At 38.5% G+C, this 21,718-nt stretch overlaps 1 protein-coding gene across 3 annotated transcripts in view; it reads right to left on the reverse strand.

The window, feature by feature from the left end:
• Positions 1-21,718, reverse strand: part of grm8a (glutamate receptor, metabotropic 8a) — a 207,299-nt gene that overhangs the window by 60,050 nt on the left and 125,531 nt on the right. For all 3 annotated transcript variants that reach the window (XM_058773694.1, XM_058773695.1, XM_058773696.1), the window contains 3 exons: positions 18,221-18,356; positions 15,088-15,242; positions 11,222-11,359 (listed from right to left, as the gene is read on the reverse strand). In XM_058773694.1, the coding sequence (XP_058629677.1) occupies positions 11,222-11,359; positions 15,088-15,242; positions 18,221-18,356 (429 nt within the window). The remainder of the gene's footprint in view (positions 1-11,221; positions 11,360-15,087; positions 15,243-18,220; positions 18,357-21,718) is intronic.

The raw sequence follows: 21,718 nt of genomic DNA on the forward strand, positions 1-21,718 counted from the left end.
TTGTTTTGTATATAAAAGCCCTTAAGGTGATGAAGGGGAAGAATGCAATACATCTGTTTTCTATTATTACAGAATATGATTTACAAGAAAAACCATAGCCCTTTCAATGTTTTATGCATTTTATTTTATTATTATTATTATTTATTTTTTATTTTTTTGCCTCTCTTTGTTCCCTCTATTTCTGTTGTATTTGTATGCATCTGTTCTGTATATTGTAATGTAAAGATGTTGTGACATTGCCAAGTTGTTTGTACATTAATGACTGTTCAATAAAAATTTTTTTTTTAAAAACACCCCTCCTGTGACCCATGGTTTGTCTGTATGTGAATTCAGAGCCAGTGAGCAACGGACTTTAAGAATAATAATAATAAACTGCGTTAATGCACGATAAAATAATTGTCGGCGTTAATATGTGTGTGTGTGTGTATATATATATATATATATATATATAATAATTAACGCTGACAATTATTGGAATATATTTAAGATTATATTTAAAACTGGAGTTAAACTCAGAATTCATATATATTCATTAATATAAAGCATTAATCATCACTGTGTGTGTTGGTTTGCATATATTCATCTGTACACAATGTGTATATGAGAGATTTGTTAGGTTGACTTAATTTGTGCATCTTGGTTTTTACAGGCAATTTCTGTATGAAATTAATGATTGCACAATGTCCTCAACAAGTCACATGGTTTGAGGAATAGCTTATGTCTGGAGCACAAAAATGAGTTAAACACTTGAGGTTTAATATTTAAGGTTAGAGGACTTGTCAAATCCTTAAGGCTAATCCTGAACACTAGTACCAGTGATGTTTACTTTAGCAAACACTGAAAGCGCTCTATTTCGGGCAGTTTTCATTACCCACATCTCCTGTTTCCATTACGCATAAACATAATTGTAAAAACACAGCCCTGGGCTCAGTGTCCCCTTATTCTGCACACATGACCAGCATTATGTGTCCTGTGCTTCATTTCTTTTGTTATGTGACACTGGCCTTGTGGTTTGAGCTACTGCATGCATTAAAATGAGAGAGTGTTGCACACAGAGAGGTTTGCATCAGCTGTGGTAGCCTGTTGATAACATTTCCACATGCAATTGGAAGTGGATATCAATTAGGATATCAATTAGACCGCTAAAGCTGTCATTATTCATTGTGCAATCATTATTTTCATACAGAAATTGCCTGTAAAAACCAAGATGCACAAATTAAGTCAAACTTGACATAACAAATCTCTCATATACACATTGTGTACAGATGAATGTATGCAAACCAACACACACAGTGATGATTAATGCTTTATATTAAGGCATTAAAGCATGTAGCTTTAATTCAAATAGAATTTTGCATTAAAGCATGTCGCTGTTATGCGACTTAAAATGCACCTGGCATTTTGTGCCACTACAAACTCCATCACTGGCTGACATCAAAATCTATTGTGACCGCCACACTGACCTCGATTCTTCATCCACTAAAACGCACTGCAAAACAAGCAGGTGAGATCCTTCACAAACATGCTGCTGCATACAGAGTAAACATTAAACAAATAAAAACATATCAAAGAGTAAAGGTTCCTACATTATATGATAATAAAATCTGTTTAGAGTTACTTTGTTTATATACTTTATTTTTCATGAAATTTGTCTTGGACCCAAAGCTGTAATAATACTCAACACATACAGTTGTAACAGATCGGCCAGGCCCAACTCTCCACCAACCACAACGCTCCACATCACCAGAGTACTAATCACGTCCACCTGCACCTCATTCAGTCATCACCATCACGGAGGATAAAAGCCCCATCACCACAGTCACACACTGTCCGATCTTGTCAACACGATGTGGACTCAGTGACAAACAACCTACTACTAAGAACGATATCCTTTAACTACTACTTACCTCGAAAGCCTTACCTCCTGTTCCTTCTCCTTGTGTTCTACTCCTCTTCCTAGATCGTCATCCCCGGACCTGTGTCTCAGTGTGCGCCCCGCTCATCATCTCTGGAATCAAGATCAGTGTGTGTGACTTTCTCAGCCTCATCTCCATTTCCATTACGTTGTCATTGACCTCTGTCTTAAATAAACATATCTCTTCACCACTCACATTGAGTCTGGCCTATACTGTGACAGAAGATTGGACCATTCAATCGACCTAACAGGATGAGCGCTCCCGATCCCTTCCAGGAGTTGATGGATTCACTCAAAAGGGTCTTACTTCAGTCACCCACACCATCGGCACCATCAGCTCCACCGCCACCACCAGCTCACACGCACGCCGACACTCCTTCTCTGATCGTCTTTGCCAGTCCCATGGCCAGACCGGCGCCCTTCTCTGGCTCGGCGGAGGAATGCAATGGCTTTCTCCTGCAATGTAATCTCAGCATCAACCTTCATCCTCATATGTTCCCGACCGATCAGTCCAAGATCGCCTATGTGGTCACCTCTCTGACTGGCCCTGCGCTTCGTTGGGAGGAAACCATTCTACATCAGGCGACAAGCGACTCAAACCTTTGTGAATTTCTTGCACCATTTCAGAGAGGTATTCAGCAGCTCCCCTGGAGACTCAATGGTGGGAGAACAACTGTATCGACTGCGACAAGGTATGATGCCCATCCATCAATATGCTCTCCAATTTCGTACCCTCGCCGCAGCCAGCGGTTGGAATGAACCCTCTCTCATAACCGCATTCCGTCAGGGACTCAATCCATCCCTACGTCTACATCTCTCCTCATACGATGACACCTACGGTTTGGAAAAATTCATTCAGTTGGCCATCCGATGCTCTAATCGGATCCAATCCTGCAATACAGAAACCTCCAGCGCCATTGCATCTCCTCCTCCTCCTCATCAGCCAGAGACCAGTGACCCTCCAGAACCAATGCTAACAGACTCCAGTCGTTTATCCCAGAAAGGGAGACAAAGGAGGATTAACCAAGGATTGTGTCTATATTGTGGGGATACCGGACACAGGATCCTGGGATGTCCTCTTCGTCCCCCGCGAGCCGTGGTGAGTACCATCCACCCTCACGTCCAGAAATCTAATCCCCTATCAACATGTGCTCAACTTACTGCTGGCTCATATGTTGTTTCAGTTATTGCCCTCCTTGACTCCGGCTCTGCGGGGAATTTCATCTCAGGAGACCTCGTCAAGCAGCTTGGACTCTCGACCTCGACCACGGAGAAGTCTTACGAGGTCCAGTCAATAACCGGACAACCGCTTACTAGACGTTGCGTCCGTCAAAGCGTTGGGCCCATCGGCCTACAGATTGGGCAACTACACCATGAGGAGATACATCTTTTGGTTCTGGAGGGGTCCACTGCAGACATCATTCTTGGGCGCCCGTGGCTGGTGCAGAACGACCCACATCTATCCTGGAGGACAGGAGAAGTCCTAAGGTGGGGTGAGAATTGTTTCCCGGACTGCTTCCCCAGACGTCCATTTCCAGCTTCCCCAGATCCCGTTCGAATTCCTGTGTGCTCTACATCCATCGAGAGCCCCCTAGAGAAGGTATCTGTGGATATCCCTACCTGCTATACCCACTTTAGTGACGTCTTCTGTCCGAAGAAGGCTGCCCAGCTACCACCGCACAGGCCATGGGACTGTGCTATTGATCTTATACCGGGTGAACCAGTACCCCACGGGAGAATTTATCCACTTTCACCACCAGAACAGAAGGCCATGGAGGAGTACATCAAGGAGGCGTTGAAACAAGAATACATTGTTCCATCTACCTCCCCTGCTGCTTCCAGCTTCTTCTTCGTGGCCAAGAAGGATGGCGGCCTCCGTCCCTGCATAGACTACCGTAAACTGAATGAGATCACAGGGACATGAGAAGGTTTGTTCGGGGCTGCCCAGACTGCGCCATCTCGAAGAGCACCCGTCATCTTCCAACAGGCAAACTCCTTCCATTACCCATACCACACCGCTCTTGGTCACACCTGGGAGTGGATTTCATCACCGACCTACCCACCTCCGATGGAAACTCCTGCATCTTTGTCATCATCGTTCGATTCTCGAAATTCTGTCGCCTCATTCCCCTCCCAGGCCTTCCCACGGCTTTACAAACAGCAGAGATATTATTCAATTACGTATTCCGCTACTACGGCCTGCCAGAAGACATAGTCTCAGACAGAGGACCACAATTCATTTCCCGGGTTTGGAAGGCATTCTTTACCCTCCTAGGTGTGACCCGTGAGCCTTTCATCCGGCTACCATCCGCAGTCTAACGGGCAGACCGAACGTAAGATCCAGGAAGTGGGGCGTTTCCTGAGAACCTTCTGCCATAGTCGCCAGAACTCTTGGAACCAGTTCCTGGGCTGGGCCGAGTACGCCCAAAACTCACTTCGTCAGAGCTCGACACACTTCCAAGAGAGTGAGAGGGTCTGGGACGCAGCACACCACCAACTCCAGCAGGCAGTGTGCAGACAACGGATAGCCGCCAACGTCCGAAGATCAGCCAACCCAAATTACCAACCGGGACAAAAGGTTTGGCTATCCACCAGGGACATCAGACTGCGCCTGCCTAGCCGTAAACTCAGTCCCAGATTCGTTGGCCCCTTCACAATCTTGGAACAAATCAACCCAGCCACATACAAATTGCAACTACCACCACAATACAAGATTCACCCAACCTTTCACGTCTCACTACTCAAACCCTTTTCTCCTCCTCTCTCCCCAGGGCCTGGCCAAGCGGAAGAACCCCCTCTCCCTCTCCTCGTGGAAGAAGGCGCCATCTACAGGGTAAAGGAAATTCTGACCTCTCGGCGCCATGGTGGTAAACTTGAATATCTGGTAGACTGGGAAGGCTACGGCCCTGAAGAACGCTCATGGGTGCCAAGGGAAGACATCCTCGATCCCACACTCCTGGAGGAGTTCCATTCAGCACATCCAGATCGGCCAGCACCCCGAGGTCGGGGTAGACCACCACGACGCCGAGGGCGGCCCTCAGGAGCGGGCCGTGGAGAGGGGGGTACTGTAACAGATCGGCCAGGCCCAACTCTCCACCAACCACAACGCTCCACATCACCAGAGTACTAATCACGTCCACCTGCACCTCATTCAGTCATCACCATCACGGAGGATAAAAGCCCCATCACCACAGTCACACACTGTCCGATCTTGTCAACACGATGTGGACTCAGTGACAAACAACCTACTACTAAGAACGATATCCTTTAACTACTACTTACCTCGAAAGCCTTACCTCCTGTTCCTTCTCCTTGTGTTCTACTCCTCTTCCTAGATCGTCATCCCCGGACCTGTGTCTCAGTGTGCGCCCCGCTCATCATCTCTGGAATCAAGATCAGTGTGTGTGTGACTTTCTCAGCCTCATCTCCATTTCCATTACGTTGTCATTGACCTCTGTCTTAAATAAACATATCTCTTCACCACTCACATTGAGTCTGGCCTATACTGTGACAACAGTACTATAACACAATACAACAACATTTAAAGTGCCCCTATTATGCCATTTTTAAGGTTGCTAATATTGTTTTATGAGTCTCCTAAAACAGGTTTACATGCATCCAAGGTCAAAAAACACTTTAGTTTTCTCAAAAAATCAATTTAATTTTACTTAATTTCTAAATGATTCGTAAACAACTCGTGCGAAGCAGTTCAAATAATCAGTCTCTCTAAACCCCTCCTTTCCGTGAGCCCTCACTGCTGTGATTGGTCAGATGGCGCTGTCCTTTGTGATTGGTCTACCGTGTACAACGAGTATCGGAAACGGAATGTCCATTGCCATAACGGAATGACTGGAGACTTGTCAATACATAGAAAAGATGTATATTAAGATATCTATTGTAACTTAACAATTCAAGCCGGATTCTGATGATGAAACGGTTGAAGTGGCTGATCGACAAGAGCAGGAGCAGGACGTTTCTCAGTGGTAAGTGTCAAGTTTGTGATATAAGATGAGATAAAACAAATTTACTCTCAAAGCGTAGGATACAGTGTCTTCTTGACATGATGTTAACCACACAGAAATTTTACTGTGTTTGTGGACGGGCAAGTTGTTCGCGAGAACGTGGGCGGACACTATGCAAATGTATTACTTCGTGACATACAGCCGTAACAGAATAAGATTCGAATTCCTTACGACTCAATTAGGCGATTGTGAGCCGACACTTTTTATTTTTTTTATTTTGATAGACAATAACTTTATTTATCGTGCACTGTCAGCTTCACAACTTTGCAGATAGTTTATGTTCACATACAGCTACATGACACACTGCATGAAAGGTAATATTCGAAAAGGCATAATAGGGGCACTTTAAGAGGAGGGGAAAAATGAATTGTGACTTATCTTCTGAATTTTTCCCCTATTGTAACTTTTTTTTCTCTCAGAATTGTGAGATGTAAACTCAGTTTTCCAAGAAAAAAAGTCATAATTGCGAGAGTTAAACTCAGAAATCAGAGAAAAAAAAAAACAATTGCGAGATTTAAATTCAGAAAAAATAAATAATTGTGATAAAGTCAAAATTTCCAGAGTTTAATTAAGAATTCAGAGAATAGTGACTTATTTTTCAATTCTGAGGAAAACAAATCTGAATTGTGGGATTTAAACTCATAATTCTTTAAAAAAGTAATAACTGTGACATGTAAACTCAGAATTATAAGAAAAAAAGTCTGGTTTGTGAGAGTTAAACTCAGAATTTAGAGAATTGCCACATCTTACAAATCTGACTTTTTTTCTCGGAATTGTGGGATGTAAACAGAATTCTGAGGGGGAAAAAATCTGAATTTTGAAATTTAAATTCTGAATTCTGAGGGGGAAAAAACAATTGTGAGATTTACACTCAGAATTTTTTAAAAAGTAAGAACTGTAAGTGGAAGTCAAAGTTATGAAATTAAACGAAAAAAAGTACAAATTGCTAGAGTTAAACTCAGAGAATTCAGAGAAGAAAGTCAATTGCGAGATGTAAACTTAGAATTATAAGAAAGAAAGTCAATTGTGAGAAAGAAAAAAATCTAAATTGCAAGATGTAAAGAAAAAAGTCAGAATTGCTAAATGTAAACTCACAATTCTAGAAAAAAATGCAGAATTGGTTCGTAATTGCAAGATATAAACACACAATTTTGAGAAAAACAAGTCAGATTTGTAAGACGAAAACAGAATTTTGGGGGGAAAAGTCAGAAGTGTGAGATAAAAAGTCACAGTCACCTTTATTTTTTATCCTGTGGAAGAAACAAGCTTCCATATTTATCTGCTACAACTAAGTTGCTAAAAGAGTGTGCAGCTTTCATGAGGACTTGGGTGTGATGATTTGCTCGTGTGTTTGAAGAAACAGTGTGATGAAGTTTTCCGCTTTCCTGATGGTGCCGTTATTGTGTTTCGGGTGTGAAAAACAACTCATACTGCGAATGACTGAGACGTCACAAAATGTGAGTGGTGGCAGTGTGCGTGATGTATAATTATGTTCATTATGTCAAGCACATTCTATCAGAAGTGGAGGAAGTTTCCTAATATAAAAGCCGAGGGTTGCGTTCATTCCCCCTACTGCACTTTTCTAAGTGCACATTCACAGAGACATTAAAATCCTGTGTCACTCACAATGGCTTTCTTACTGCTCAACAGCAAATTTCATTCTCCTCTATATTGTAGATTTAATAGCAGCTCTGCTCTGGGTTTGTTATTTCTTTTTGTATTATATAGTCAGTCGTATTGTGGATTTTCCTGCTCATTTGATACAATAAAGGTTTGATGTGCAGTGTAGAGATAATCTTATGTTAGCATTGCAGCTCCATCTACAACTAAGCTGCACAAACATCAGTTTATTAACATATTAACACTCACATTTACATATCATTGCCTATGCAGAATTCAGCCATGAACAAAAAAAAAAAGGTTAAGGATGTAAACCTTGAAATAGACTGTTATACAAACAATTCAACAGCTAGAATATGTCCATAATCCATAATAATGCTTCCTCCAGTGAAAAAAATCCATCCCTTTTTGTCCTCTCAAAATCCAAAAATGTTTTGAACAATTTTTGCTTGTAAACGATGCTTGATCTGTGCATATCTCTTTCTTTATTCAGAGTGTTTCATTGGAGAAAGCAATATGGATAGAGGTCTTGTATTTTAACAGAAAGCAACAGTTTGACGTTAAAAATGTCTTGATGGATTTGTTTCTTACAAACACGCCGCTTTTCTCAAGATGTTAACTGATGGACTGGAGTGGTGTGGATTACTAGTGGATTATTGTGATGTTTTTATCAGCTGACTGGACTCTCATTCTGACGGCACCCATTCACTGCAGAGCATCCATTGGTGAGCAAGTGATGTAAAGCTACATTTCTCCAAATCAGATGAAGAAACAAACTCATCTACATCCTGGATGGTGTCAGAGTGAGTAAATTTTCAGCAAATTTTGATTTTTGGTGAACTATTCCCTTAAAATCTGCTGCCATGCACCTCAGCAGACGGCTGTGTTATCTGAATTCTAATGTTGCAGCTCAAGGTGGATATTCAGGCTCTGTTGACCGACACAGTCATGGTCACTTTGTTAGTCTGACCCTGGTTTGTCTGGGTTCATTTTGTTGGGTGAGGTTGGAGGACTGTAGCGGTCTCTCATGCGCAGTGACGCACTCAGGTAGACGAGATCTTCTCTGTGTCACGCGCTCTGTGCTGCCCTCAAATTAGCGCAGTGACTCACGACACACACTGAGCTTCCTCTCCATCTGACCAGCGTTTGTGTGTGTGTGTGTGTCGACAGGCAGCTCCAGGCTGACAACAGATTGGTTCCCTATTGTTGTTACAACATTGCCCCGGCAAACTGTATCATACCAAATGTAGAGATCAGCCCATATTATTTTATTATATTATTTTTTAAACACTAATACTAGTTCTTTTTATTTTCATTTAGGGTTTGACAACCAATACAGAAATTATTTTGGTAACACTTTTTCAATAAAGGTTAATTCATTAAAATGCATGTTAATGTATCATTATTTAAAAATAAACAACATTTTTTTATAGCATTTGTTAATCTACATTAATTTAATTAAAAATATGCTGTTGTTCATTGTTAATTCATCTTCATTCGTAATATATGAAGTGATACTGAATTACACACAAAAAGGTATATAAACAAATTAACATTAACTAAGATTAATAAATGCTGTAAAAGTATTGCTCATTGTTTGCATATGTTAGCTATTGCATAAGATATGCTGAGTGAGCTGAGAGCTATCTGCCACTGTGTCGGCTCCGGTGCAGGGGAATTCAAGAATGTCTCAGATTAAGCGATTGAAGTGTTTAGTTGTTGGATGTAATAATGAATATAGCAGTCGTCATTTACTCCCGACATCTGAGCCGCTGAAGACGCAGAGGATTAACGTTACTTCTGCTTTGAAGTGAATGCGCCAATCCCCAATCTGCCTAAATGCGTCTATGTTTGCACAAATCATTCGTGATCCAGCCTCACCTACAGAAGAAGTGAGTATAAGGGTTTTTATGAATCTTTGCAAATCGCTTTTCCTAATAATGTACTAGTTAGCCAGTTTTGCGGCTAAAGTAAACAGTACTGCTCGTCACCCCACGGAAGAGAGGGCTGGGGTCAGCAGAGCTCATTAGCATTTAAAGCAACATGAACTAAAAAACGGCTTGCTGAAAACAGAGCTGATTTTGACATGGTAAAAAAAGGTGTTTTTTACACTACCATTGAGAAATTTTAACCAAAGTATGTTATAGACTTTTAATTAAGACCCTAAAGAATCATATCAACTTGTGTAAAATAGGCATCCGATGACCCCTTTAATATTAGATTATGATGTAAACATGAAGCAGAAGGACATGGTTAAAAACAGCTCGATGAAAAAAAAAAATGCCAGTTGTAAATTAATGGACCAATCAGATGAATCTGGAGGAGGGTCAGATATCTTGAGTCTATCGAATGTTTACTTTTCCAACTTTACCAAACAAGTTATAACTATGTCAGAATAACTAACACAACTGTGTGGAACGAGAGTTAATGTACCCATAAACATGCCTTCTGTTAAATTATGTTGTGTTCTGTCTAGCCGTTTTTAACGCAAGAGTGTGTTCTGTGTGAACGGCCCCCTAGACTGTTACATGTGGCCTCTTATAAGACAGGAGAGAGGAAAGAAGGGTGCAATGAAGTCAGACACTGGAAACGGTCCAAATGTCACCCAGCCGTCTGTCTAAAGGCTTACGGCGGGAACACACTTTGTTTGCATTGACTGCTCAAGCTGTGGCACCTGACAGCCTCACACAGACATGTCACTTCCTGTCCATACAAAGCAACGCTCTTAGACCTTTTCGCTTTTGTTGCATTTTCCTTTTAAATGAATAGTTCACACTAAAATGAACATTTGCAGATAATGTACTCACCCTCAGGCCATCCAAGATGTACAGCAGATGAGTTTGTTTCTTCATGGAGATTTGGAGAAGTTTAGCATACTTGCTCACCAATGGATCCTCTGCAGTGAATGGGTGCCGTCAGAATGAGAGTCAAAACAGCTGATAAAAACATCACAAGTATTCAAGTATTCCACCTCAAGTATTCCACTCAACTCCAGTGCATCAATTAACATCTTGTAACATAAAAAGCTGCATGCTTGTAAGAAACAAACCATTTCTTCTTGTTAAAATGCAAGTTCATAGTCCATAATAACGCTTCCTCCAAGAAAAAAGTCCACCCTCTCTCATATTCTTTCATATCAAAATCCACCAACATATTTGTTTAGAACTTTGGACTGTTTTCACTGCTTGATCTGTACAGATGTCCCTCCTGATTCAGACAAGACAACTATTTCACTGCAGAAAGCAATATTATGGATAAAGGACTCATATTTTAGCCAGAAGCAATGATTTAAAGATAATGATGGATTTGTTTCTTACAAACACACAGCTTTTCACTTCAAAAGACATTAATTGCTGGACTGGAGTGGTGTGGATTACTTGTGGATTATGATGATGTTTTTATCAGCTGACTGGACTCTCATTCTGACGGCACCCATTCACTGCAGAGCATCCATTGGTGAGCAAGTGATGTAATTCTACATTTCTCCAAATCTGGTGGAGAAACAAACTCATCTACATCTTAGACTGCTTGAGGGTGAGTACATTTTCAGCAAATTTTCATTGCTGGGTGAAATATTCATTTAAAACCAACAACCCTTTTAAATATGAATTGGTGAACACAGCAAAATGGACAGAATAATAGATCGAACGCAAGCAAATCTTACCAGTACACTTTTTAAGGCTTCCTGGCCGCTTTCCATGCATCCCCAGCTTGCATCCAAAGTTCTCCTCCCAGAACTCAGCAAACCACACGTTTCTTCTGTTGTTGGAGAGCGAGCGGCTCCGGAAGTAGCGATCGAACGCTGAGGAGAGAGAGGTGAAGAAAAGAAGAAGATAAGCATCTGAAAGAATGACACACATTTGTGTCAGTGAAGTGGCAGAGCATGCGCAAATCCTCGGTGGTATTCCTGTCTGGATGTCTGTGTCTAATCCCTGTCCCCACAGACACAATTATACAATGTGTTCTGACAAAAGTGCTCTAATTGGTGGGTCTATTCCCGAGCTGGTGCCTGCAGGCCTAAGAGCCGGCGCTTGAGGGACAGCGCTATGATTACTTGAGTGCAGACAACGACCAGAAGGAGGCTCGGATGCGCTTGGCGCTATATGGATATGGTATTAAGTGTCACACCATGATGCCAATTGTTCGCAGTGCTTGTGAGACACCACTGGAGAGCAAGAATAAATATCTCCAATAAGTCTGAGCAATGCAATCTAGAGAAGATGAGATGCACGCTAACTGAACTCCTAAACTGCAATGCAAGTCTATGAGAATCCAGTGGCGAGCGGTGACTTTTTTAACCGGGTATGCTGAGTGCTAAGATTAAGGAACCCCTCCCTCAGAAAATCTCTAGAACCACCCACAAAAGTCTCCATTTTTCACAAAAAGTCGCCAAATATGAAAAGAAAGTAAATACAGGTAAAATTGGTAAAGGAAAGTAAATATATACTTTACAATGACAGTATAAAAAATATAACAAAAGTATAAAAAATTCTGAAGTGAAATTTAGGAAATGCTTTCTTGTAACTCTGCACGGCACATTTAAATCAGTAAATTCTTCCTGTGATCTGCAAGCACATGATGGAAATGATGTAAAGACACACAATGTTGGGCATTTGTTTCATGTGTCACCAAATTGCATCCCTTTCCTGCTCAAATACAACAGATAAGAGATATTATGATTCTCCAAAAACAAAACCTTTATTCATACAAACTTATTTCAGTCAACACACTCTATTATACGGTGACCGAGAGAGCTCAAAAAAACACCTGCATATTAAGAAAACAACTTCATCAATTTGACAACACATACGCTGCAAATGCTCACAACACAAGAAATGCAAATACAATTCTTTATTTGGTTATGTTGTGAGCATTTGCAGCACCTGCTGTCAAATTGATGAAGATATGTTCTTGATTTGCTGGTGCTTTTTCTATTTGCATGTGTTTTATACTGCAAAGTGCAAAATACTGCATCCCAACACACATGACACGATGATGCACTGTCTCTCAGTATCTGGTTGACATGATTGTGCATGAATTGTGGTATAACATTTGTGTCTGTGGTTAAAACAAGATGTTCATGCACTGAGTAGTTGGTGCCCTGATGTAATCATAATTTTTCATATTTGTTCTCCGCCATCTTGAAGCTTATAATGAAATGGTGGTGCGTGTCATCATATCTGAATGGCAGGTGTACTGATGTGTGTTCACTGCACACTGTGCACAGACTCATTGGCATGATTGAGAGTAAATGTGGGAGGTCACGGGCCTACGGCAAGGTGTAGCCAAGTAAAAAAAAAAATCTCCAAAAAAAAAATTGCTATTTGTATTTAAATATAGCTAAAATAGCTCCTTGTCGCAAAAAATCAATAAACGTCGCAGCAACAATGAGAAAGTAGCTAAATTTGGTGACAAAATCCCCAAATTGGCAACACTGGATGGGGGATTTCCCCGGTCTATGTCTCTGCATCAACTGAATGTATCTTTTTTTTTTCCATTTATTTTTTATTCCCAGTGAATAGGAGTTAAAACTCCCACCCGGATGACAATAATAGACCATGCAAAATACAAAAAAATTAAAATAAAATAAATAATAATAAAATAATAATAATAATAATAATATATTTAAAATATTGCCAAGTAACATTGCAAACAACAATAAAATCACAGAAGGACTTTAACTGTAAGCGACACAAGTATACGGAAAACAAAGGTATTGTTTCCTATTTTTTCCTGATGTTTGTTATTATTTCAAATTTTGTATACATTTTTATAAACTTTTTTTTATTTATTTACTACTTAGGCATGTTGACAATAACGCCATCAACCTTGTCTATGACCAGATATGTTTTTAATGGACTTTCAAAATTTGCTTTGCTTGAGAAAGCATGAAAATATACAGTTATGATTTTTATTTTTATTTTTTTTTCATATGATTTCGTCGGGTTAGTTTTGCATCAAACACAATGTAATTTTCGGCAATGGAGATCTGGCAGCAAAAGCGCATTTTTCCATCTGGGCAAGCGCTTCGCGGACAGCTTACCTCGCGCATGAAATCAGCGCATACCAGCAAAACACTGAGAACGCGCTACAATCCTGAGAGTCATAGCCACAGAGCGGAGGCGCCACAGCTGCGGAGAACCCGCTTACCCGGAAGCTTCCGTCACTGTCTCACTGATGTAGATTTACAGAAAATGACCATTGTTTAAAAATAAATAATTTTAAATACTTATTCCCAACACTTTATTAAGCTTTAAGTCACATCTCAAATGACAAGAGATCAACTTATAATCATGTTTATATTCATTAGCCCGTGAACTCATTCTCTCAGACGGCCTGGTATGCGGCGCATTCGCAGCTTATAAGGACGGAACGCCACTGTGAGAATCTGGTGAATCAGTTTGCTATGATTGTTGACTTCTAAACAGGAACCTAAATGAACTTCATTTCACGAGTTCACACTTGCATATAATAAATAGAATAAAGTTCATGTGTATTTGGCGTGCTATCTGAGGGGAGGGCTCCGAGCTCAGAATTTTGGCCCGAACCCAGAGTACCCCCCCCCCCAGGTTAGGACAGGAATAGTCCTAACGTCCCATGACGGAGGGATGCTGGAAAACTGTCAATGAACAGAGGTAAGTCTGCTGTGTAAATATACACGCCTCTTATCTTGTTAACTGGGTTGATTACTGATTGTGCTCCTCTCGTGTTAATTAGGTTAATTATCTGAATGTGCTCCTCCCAAACTTTAATAAAACATCATGTAATAGCGGTATAATAGGGTGAATTTATGTATACTGAGCCACTTTTTGATATTGAGATGACTGTAAGATATTTGTCCAGTATACATGAATTACATAGAAATAAAATAAAAATATATAAAATAAAATAACTTTATGACTTACCATGCCTTTTTATAATTTATCCAGTTGTGTGTGATTACTGGAAACTCATTTTACAGATATTGCACTCACAAATTAACTGCTTAAAAAATTTAGAGTTAAATTAAAAACTTTTTTTCTTTTTTTTTTCAAACAAGTTTTTCATAACTAGAAAGAAATATGCAATTTGTTTGACTTACCATAACTTAAGGCTTTATTTCTTAGTTTGGTGATCATTAAAATTTCCAGATATTTTCACTACTGTTCAAATGTTCAGGGTCGGTAAGATTTTTTATTTATTTATTTTTTAATAAGAATTTTTTTTTTTTTTTTTATTCAGCAAGGTTGTATTATCCAAAATGACAGTAAAGGCATTTATAAAGTTATTCTGATTTCTGATGGATCATGTGACACTGAAGACTGGAGTAATGATGCACAAATTCAGCTTTGCATCACAGGAATTGATTACATTTTAAAACATATTCAAACCTTGAACTGCAATAATATTTCACCTTTCCCTGTTTTTACTGTATTTTGAGCAAATAAATGCAGCCTTGGTGAGCAAAAAAGTCTTTAAAGACAATCTTACCAACGCTAGATTTTTGAACAGGAGTGCTTTGGTCAGTTACATGTTTTCACATGTACGTACCCTCCACCGTGGCGCGTTTGGGCAGAATGGTAATGGCTCCTTCTGCCACTCGCTCCTGCTGAATGACTGGTGAGATCTTGGAGCCCCAGCTGTCAGACCCCACCCACAGGAAATGACCTGTCTGGTTGCTCCTCTTGGCAGCATCCAGCACTCGTCTGCAGACATAAACAATGATACATCAGCTTCAAACAACAGAACACAGCGCCAGCACATCCATTTCTCACGCCTGACGCTGCGCCGTATCTTATCTGTGGTTCAGATAAATGTACGTCAGGAGCTGCTGGCATCTGTTTACTGTAACTCAATGACTGATATTCAAATAAAAACACACTCTCTATCCTCGGATGAGCCCTGGAGATCTAAAGCTGGGATTTCAATGGTCAGCCTTGAGAAAGTCCTGTCCAGCTGTCTGCTTCTCACTCATGTATTGTATATATATTTTATAGAGAGGGATTTGAGAGAGAGGACAGGAGCACTGTCAAGCTGCTAGCACATGTCACTGTCAAACATGACAAGAGAAGCGACTGGAAAGAGCGAATTAACTGAGGATTATGTCCAACCATTTTGTCTCTGAAGGCCACATCCACAACATGAAATTGTGGAAACCAATGTGTAATGGAAAGGTCTGATTCAGCGACAAAGTAAATGCTTATCATCTATCAAATAAAAATCTATATATGATACAAAAATGGTTATTTTTTAGGGTAAAATTAGAGTAAATTCAATTGAATATATACAGTACCCAAAGGTCTTGTTTTTGGGGGTTTGTAGTCGGATCAAACAATTATTCAAGAAAGACATTCAGCTTATCATTTGTTAATGATTTTTTTATTGTAGTTATTCTAATATATATATATTATTTTGTTTCATAGAGAGAAAGAGAGATAATTAATTTTAATTTTATTTTAATTGTAGTTAAAGTTCTAGTAATTCTGGTGTGTTTTATCATTTTTAGTTGTTTTTTTAATTCAGGTTATACTGTATTATAGAATATTTGATCAATTATTTCATCAGTTGGATCACATAATTGAGATACTACTGTATATACATACATTTTATTAGTTAAATTAATAAGTAATTAAATGTAATTAATTTAATTAGCATTTTCAGTTTATATTTTAATTTTAGTTAAAGTTTTAGTTTTTTGTTGCTGTAATTTTGATTAGTTATGTTTTAAGAATGTCTTTATAGTTTTAATTAATTTTCCATTTAGTTATTTTAGTACATTGTTATTGTCAAATTTTATTTTATTTTTTAATAAATAACTAAATTAAATTTAAATTCACCCTATTTTTACATACATTGTACATTGTAATTAACAAATAAAAATAATTAATTAATTTGATTAAAAACAAATTAAAATAATATTTTATATGCTTGGAAAAAACATTTGACAACTCGAATCAATGTTATTTTTGCATTCCTGTAATATTATTATACTTTATATTTCAAATTAGTATTTTCTGTTAGTATTTTAACTTTAGTTAAGTTTAATTCAAGTAAAATAATTATGATTGATAATGTCTTTAATCATGAAATAAATATCTTTTATATATCTTATTTTTCCAGTAGTTATTGAATCATTTGTGCAGCAGGATAAAACTCAGAGAAAATTAACCAACCACTTTCACGCTTTCATTTTTTTTTTTTTTTGGTCTCTGCATATTTTCACAGTGGGAACTAGTCTGCCCTTAGTCAATCTGTTAATAAGCCCAACATTTAACATTGATTTTCTTCTTAACTATAAAAGTCTACATAACTTGAGTGTGAGGTCCGTTTAGCATTTGCCTCCAGGGCCTATAAATAAATATTGTACTGCTCAGCAGCTGTTTTATCAACAAACATACAGTATGTATAGATGGCAGGAAAGCCAATATTTTAGAGTCCGTTCAGAGCCAAATCACAGCACACAGAGCAGCACCTCGGGGACTCACTCAGGAAAGACTGGCGCAATCTGAAGACGCGGAGGAAATTAGAGCATCCCTCCCTCCAGGCTCAGAGAGCCTCGCTTTACATCCTAACCAGCATTTTTAATTGCTTTCCATCTGTATGAAGGTGCAGTAAAGTTGGACGATGTACAGGTGGCAACAGAGATAAAGGCGGGAGCTGAGCAAAGGCTGCTGGGAGGGACGGCACTTTAGGAGAAATGCGTTAATGAGTCTGTTGTAGCTGTTCCTCCCCTCTTCCTCGCTCTATATCACTGGCTGTGTTCAGAATAGCATGCTGCTATATTAATATGTCTGGGTTTTTTTTATTTTTTAAGTAAACTTTCTGCATTCCACAATGCAATGCAAGTGAGTCAGGGTTATACTTAACTAAAATAAAAATATTTTTTGTTACCCGATATATACATATGTGTGTGTGTGTGTGTGTGTGTGTGTGTTTGTGTACTGTATTTTTTTTTATTTCTGCTAGTTGACAAAGTCAAATATTATCATTTACATTTAGTTTAAGAACTTAAATAATTAAAAGTACCAACTAATTCAAACTATTAAAAAAATAACATTTCACTAAAATAACACTGATTTGAGTTGTCTTTTTCCATTTTTGGCAAGCATATAAAATATATATTTTTTTTTTATTGATTTGTTTCATTGCAATTTACTTACCCGCTCAGTGATACTAAAATAAAACTGATAGTTGACAATTATGAGTTGACTCATTATTTGATCACACTACCAAAAATTAAGATTAAAACACACACACACACACATGTTGGTATTTGTGGTTTATGGGGACTCTCCATAGGCGTAATGGTTTTTATACTGTACAAACTGTATGTGCTATTGCTCTACACCAACCTTACACCTAAACCTACCCCTTACAGGAAACTTTGTGCATTTTTAGATTTAAAAAAAAACACACACACACACACACACACACACACACAGAGAGTAATATTTATATATTTATCTTATTCAGCTGCTTTAGTTGTTATGTTTGTTACGTATAAAGTATACTGTATACTACACAGTATTCATTATGCAAGTATTGTATTCTGAACACAGCCAGCTTCCTTTCTACTTCCTCTTTCCTTTCTTCCTCAAGGCACTGATAAGAGGTTTCTCTCAGCCGGAGAGCTTTAAGAGAGCAGTTAGACAGGAAATGTCTTTCAAGAACAGAAAGGCGACACCTGATATCGTCCTCGTTTGCGAACATGATGATGGCCCGGGCGTTGGGGGTCTCCAGGAGGCGGCGGATGATCTTGTCGAATTCCCCAGTCCTCGGCTCCCGAGGGATCTTCAGAGACTGTGCGATACACACACCACCTAGACAGAGACAGAGACGGAGACTGAGAATCAGGCTTTGTTCAATCTGCACACAAAATCCCATTTGTTTTCCAAATCCAACCATTTGCAAGTGATGCAGTCGGGTCTGTTTATTCAGACGGTGTACTCAAAAACATGCATAGCTACAATGTTTGCCAGAATAAAGACAGATGACAACAAGAGAATTGTATTCATTATAATTCAACATGTACAAATAAAATAAAAACATTTTAATGTTACAAAAGTAAATTCTGTTCTTTTTAAATGTCTAATTATCGAAGCGTCCTGAAAAAGTATCGCTGTTTCAATTCAAATATTAAGAAATGTTTTCAACATCATCATAATGTTATAAAATTAAAAAATAAACATGTATTTTCATAATATATTTTAACAATCCTATGCATGTATGTATTCATTTATATTCAGTAAAGCATACATTAAATTGATCAAAGCGACAGCAAAGTAATCGCTGCTGAAAATTCATCTTTGCATCACAGGAATAAATTACATTTGACAACTTTTTCAAATTGAAAACAGTTATTTTAAATTGGAAAAAACATTTCACTATTTTACCGTTTTTACTGTGTTTTTAATCAAATAAATGCAGCCTTGGCGAGCAGAAGGGGCCTCTTTCCATTAATCTGGAATAAGGGTAAACCAATAAAATCCATACATGTAACTCATTTAAAAAGTAAAACAATCAGAAAACAAGCAAAAATGAGAGTACCAATATAAATACTGGATTTCATGTAGTCGAATTAAGACAAAATACACAAGCAACGGTATTTCTGCTGCCTGTCTGAAGGTCTAGTAGTTAGTCTATCAAAATGACTTGAGCATTTACAACCGAGTGCTGTTGTGGACATAAAACAAGTACTTTCCATCAAGCTCCATCATTCAGATCTTGTCTCCAGGTGCTTGACATCATTTATTCAAACTTAACACGACAGACTTACAAAAATCAGGTCTTGACAGGCCATATTGAGGTGGACAGAGTCATATTTCATATTTAATGTAAGCTGTAATATCTAAGCCTCCGTCCCTTCGAGAGCTCGATTATACCATTAACGTGCCGAACGGGGGTGAATGATGGACTTCCTCCTGTAATCTCCTCCTGTTACAGTCCATTTAATGAGCGCCGGCGTTTTCCTCAGCGAGCCGTGTCGCTGTATGCCAAACCAATGCGGCTCCTTATACGTTCTGTCACAATGACAAATACTAATTAGCCTTAATTAATGCCCCTCACAATGGTAATCACCAATCTGTTGCGTTCATGCCCTCCTCCGATCCATGATGATTGTGAGTTTATGGAGTGCGATATTTGCTTGGGGCTACGCTATGGAGGAAACAGTCATTTAGCCCATTTGCTGCTATTTCCAAACACGTTCTGTGACTTTTTGGGCCAAAAATGGTATTTGTTAATATTTATGCTACATTAAAGCCAGACTGTGATGCTATGAACAAAAAGTAGCTTTGAAGCTAGGCTTTTCGAAATAAATTTTATCAAAGATGCATTAAATTGTTTAAAAGTGACAGTAAAGACATTATTAGAATGATTTCTGAAGGATCATGTGACACTGAAGACTGGAGTAATGATGCTGAAAATACAGCTTTTCATCACAGGAATAAATTACTTGCATTTTACATTGGAACCATATTTCACAATGTTAGTTTATTTTTTATTTTTTATTTTTTTATTAATGATAATTATTATTATTTATAAGCCCATTTCCTAGATTATATTGTGCAATTCAGACTTTGTTTCTTGCAATTCTGAGAAAAAAAAAAAGTTGGAATTACGAGACATGGAAAATGAATATCAACTAGATATAAACTCTGAGAAAAAAGTCAGAATTGTCGAAATGTACATAACGTAAACTTGGAATTACAAGAAAAAAGTCAGAATTCTGAGTTTATATCTTGCATTTCTGATTTTTTTTTTCTATCAAATAAATGCAGCTTTGGTGAGCATAACAGACTTTTATCAAAACATTTAAAAGATTTCAGCCGCAAACTCTTGAACTGTAGTGTATCTAACGTGGTAATATTTGTAAAATACACACCTATCGAATGATATTTACATACCTTAGTTAGCTCACTGCAACATGATCAAAACCCTTTCGTCACATTAAAACGCTGCCTGCTGGAAAAAGTAGCTCGCTACAAGAAAAGCTACACTGTTCTGAAAACAGCTAAGCTACTGTCACGCTACCGAACCAATGTAGCGACAACACGGGGCACAGAGCATCTCTTTCTAACTCACTGATGTCTCTCCAAATCTCTTTCCAAATACAGAATGAGGCTTTTATGCGCCATAAATGGGAGAACATCAAAAGGCCAATGAATTAGCATTCCAGAGCTTGGTGGCTTTTCAACACACCAAATTCCTTTTGCATTTTGTGCCTTTCCATTTATTCGGCATTCAATAGCAGATACAGCAGTCTTTGTGTTGCGCAGGGACACACATTCAGCTAAAAGGTAAGGAAGAGAAACACTGGTTTTACTAAAGCTCATAAACTGATTGCATGAGCAGACATCAGCATTGCAGCATGTTGCAGGGAGTGAGCTGGAAGATTTTGGGCTCGAGCACTGAGATAAGCAGCTCCGCCTACCGGTGACTAATGCATGTGCCCTAAGTGTCAAGCTGGAGAAATTAGTCACTACGCAATTAATATGCATGAACGATTGCATTAAAATATGCTCGGTTTATTTTTGGTTCTGAAAGAACAGAAAGGATAACTGTGATGCCATCATGCACTCACTCAAAACCTTCAAAACAATTCAGTGCAATAATACTCGAAGTGCACAGTGACTTCTCTAATTGTTTAAAGCAGCAGTTTGAAGTCATTTAAGCAGCTCGTCTGATAATAAAATGATCCCTCCTATATCAGGGACACGACGAGCTCCAGCGTCTCTGCTAATCTTTAATGATTGGATTTTCACTGCTTTATGAATCATGAATTATCTAATTGTATCCAGCCTCGCATGTCGCCCCTCAAACACACACATGGGCTGTATAATGCGGTCATTTATTTCCATTGCTTGGGAAACTGAACATTTTCCTAAGTGAAGCGATTCACGTTGGGTAATTAACTTTCTGTTTGATAGCCGTTTGGTTTTGTGACTGACCGAAGGCAACTATTTACTGTCTGGCACACTATAGTGCATTCATCCTATACAAAATTACTTTTTATATCAATTTTATACCAATTTATCTTTTGAAATACAGCATTTTTGCCAGATTTTCAACCCCTAAAATGATTTGCATATAAATCAGCATTTCTAATTTGTAAATAAAGATTAACTCAGTAAGTCTTACAAGAAAATACTGTCTTTTTTTTATTTTATTTTTTTATATAATT

The sequence above is a fragment of the Onychostoma macrolepis genome, chromosome 04 (assembly GCF_012432095.1).
Source record: "Onychostoma macrolepis isolate SWU-2019 chromosome 04, ASM1243209v1, whole genome shotgun sequence".
Lineage (NCBI taxonomy): Eukaryota > Metazoa > Chordata > Actinopteri > Cypriniformes > Cyprinidae > Onychostoma > Onychostoma macrolepis.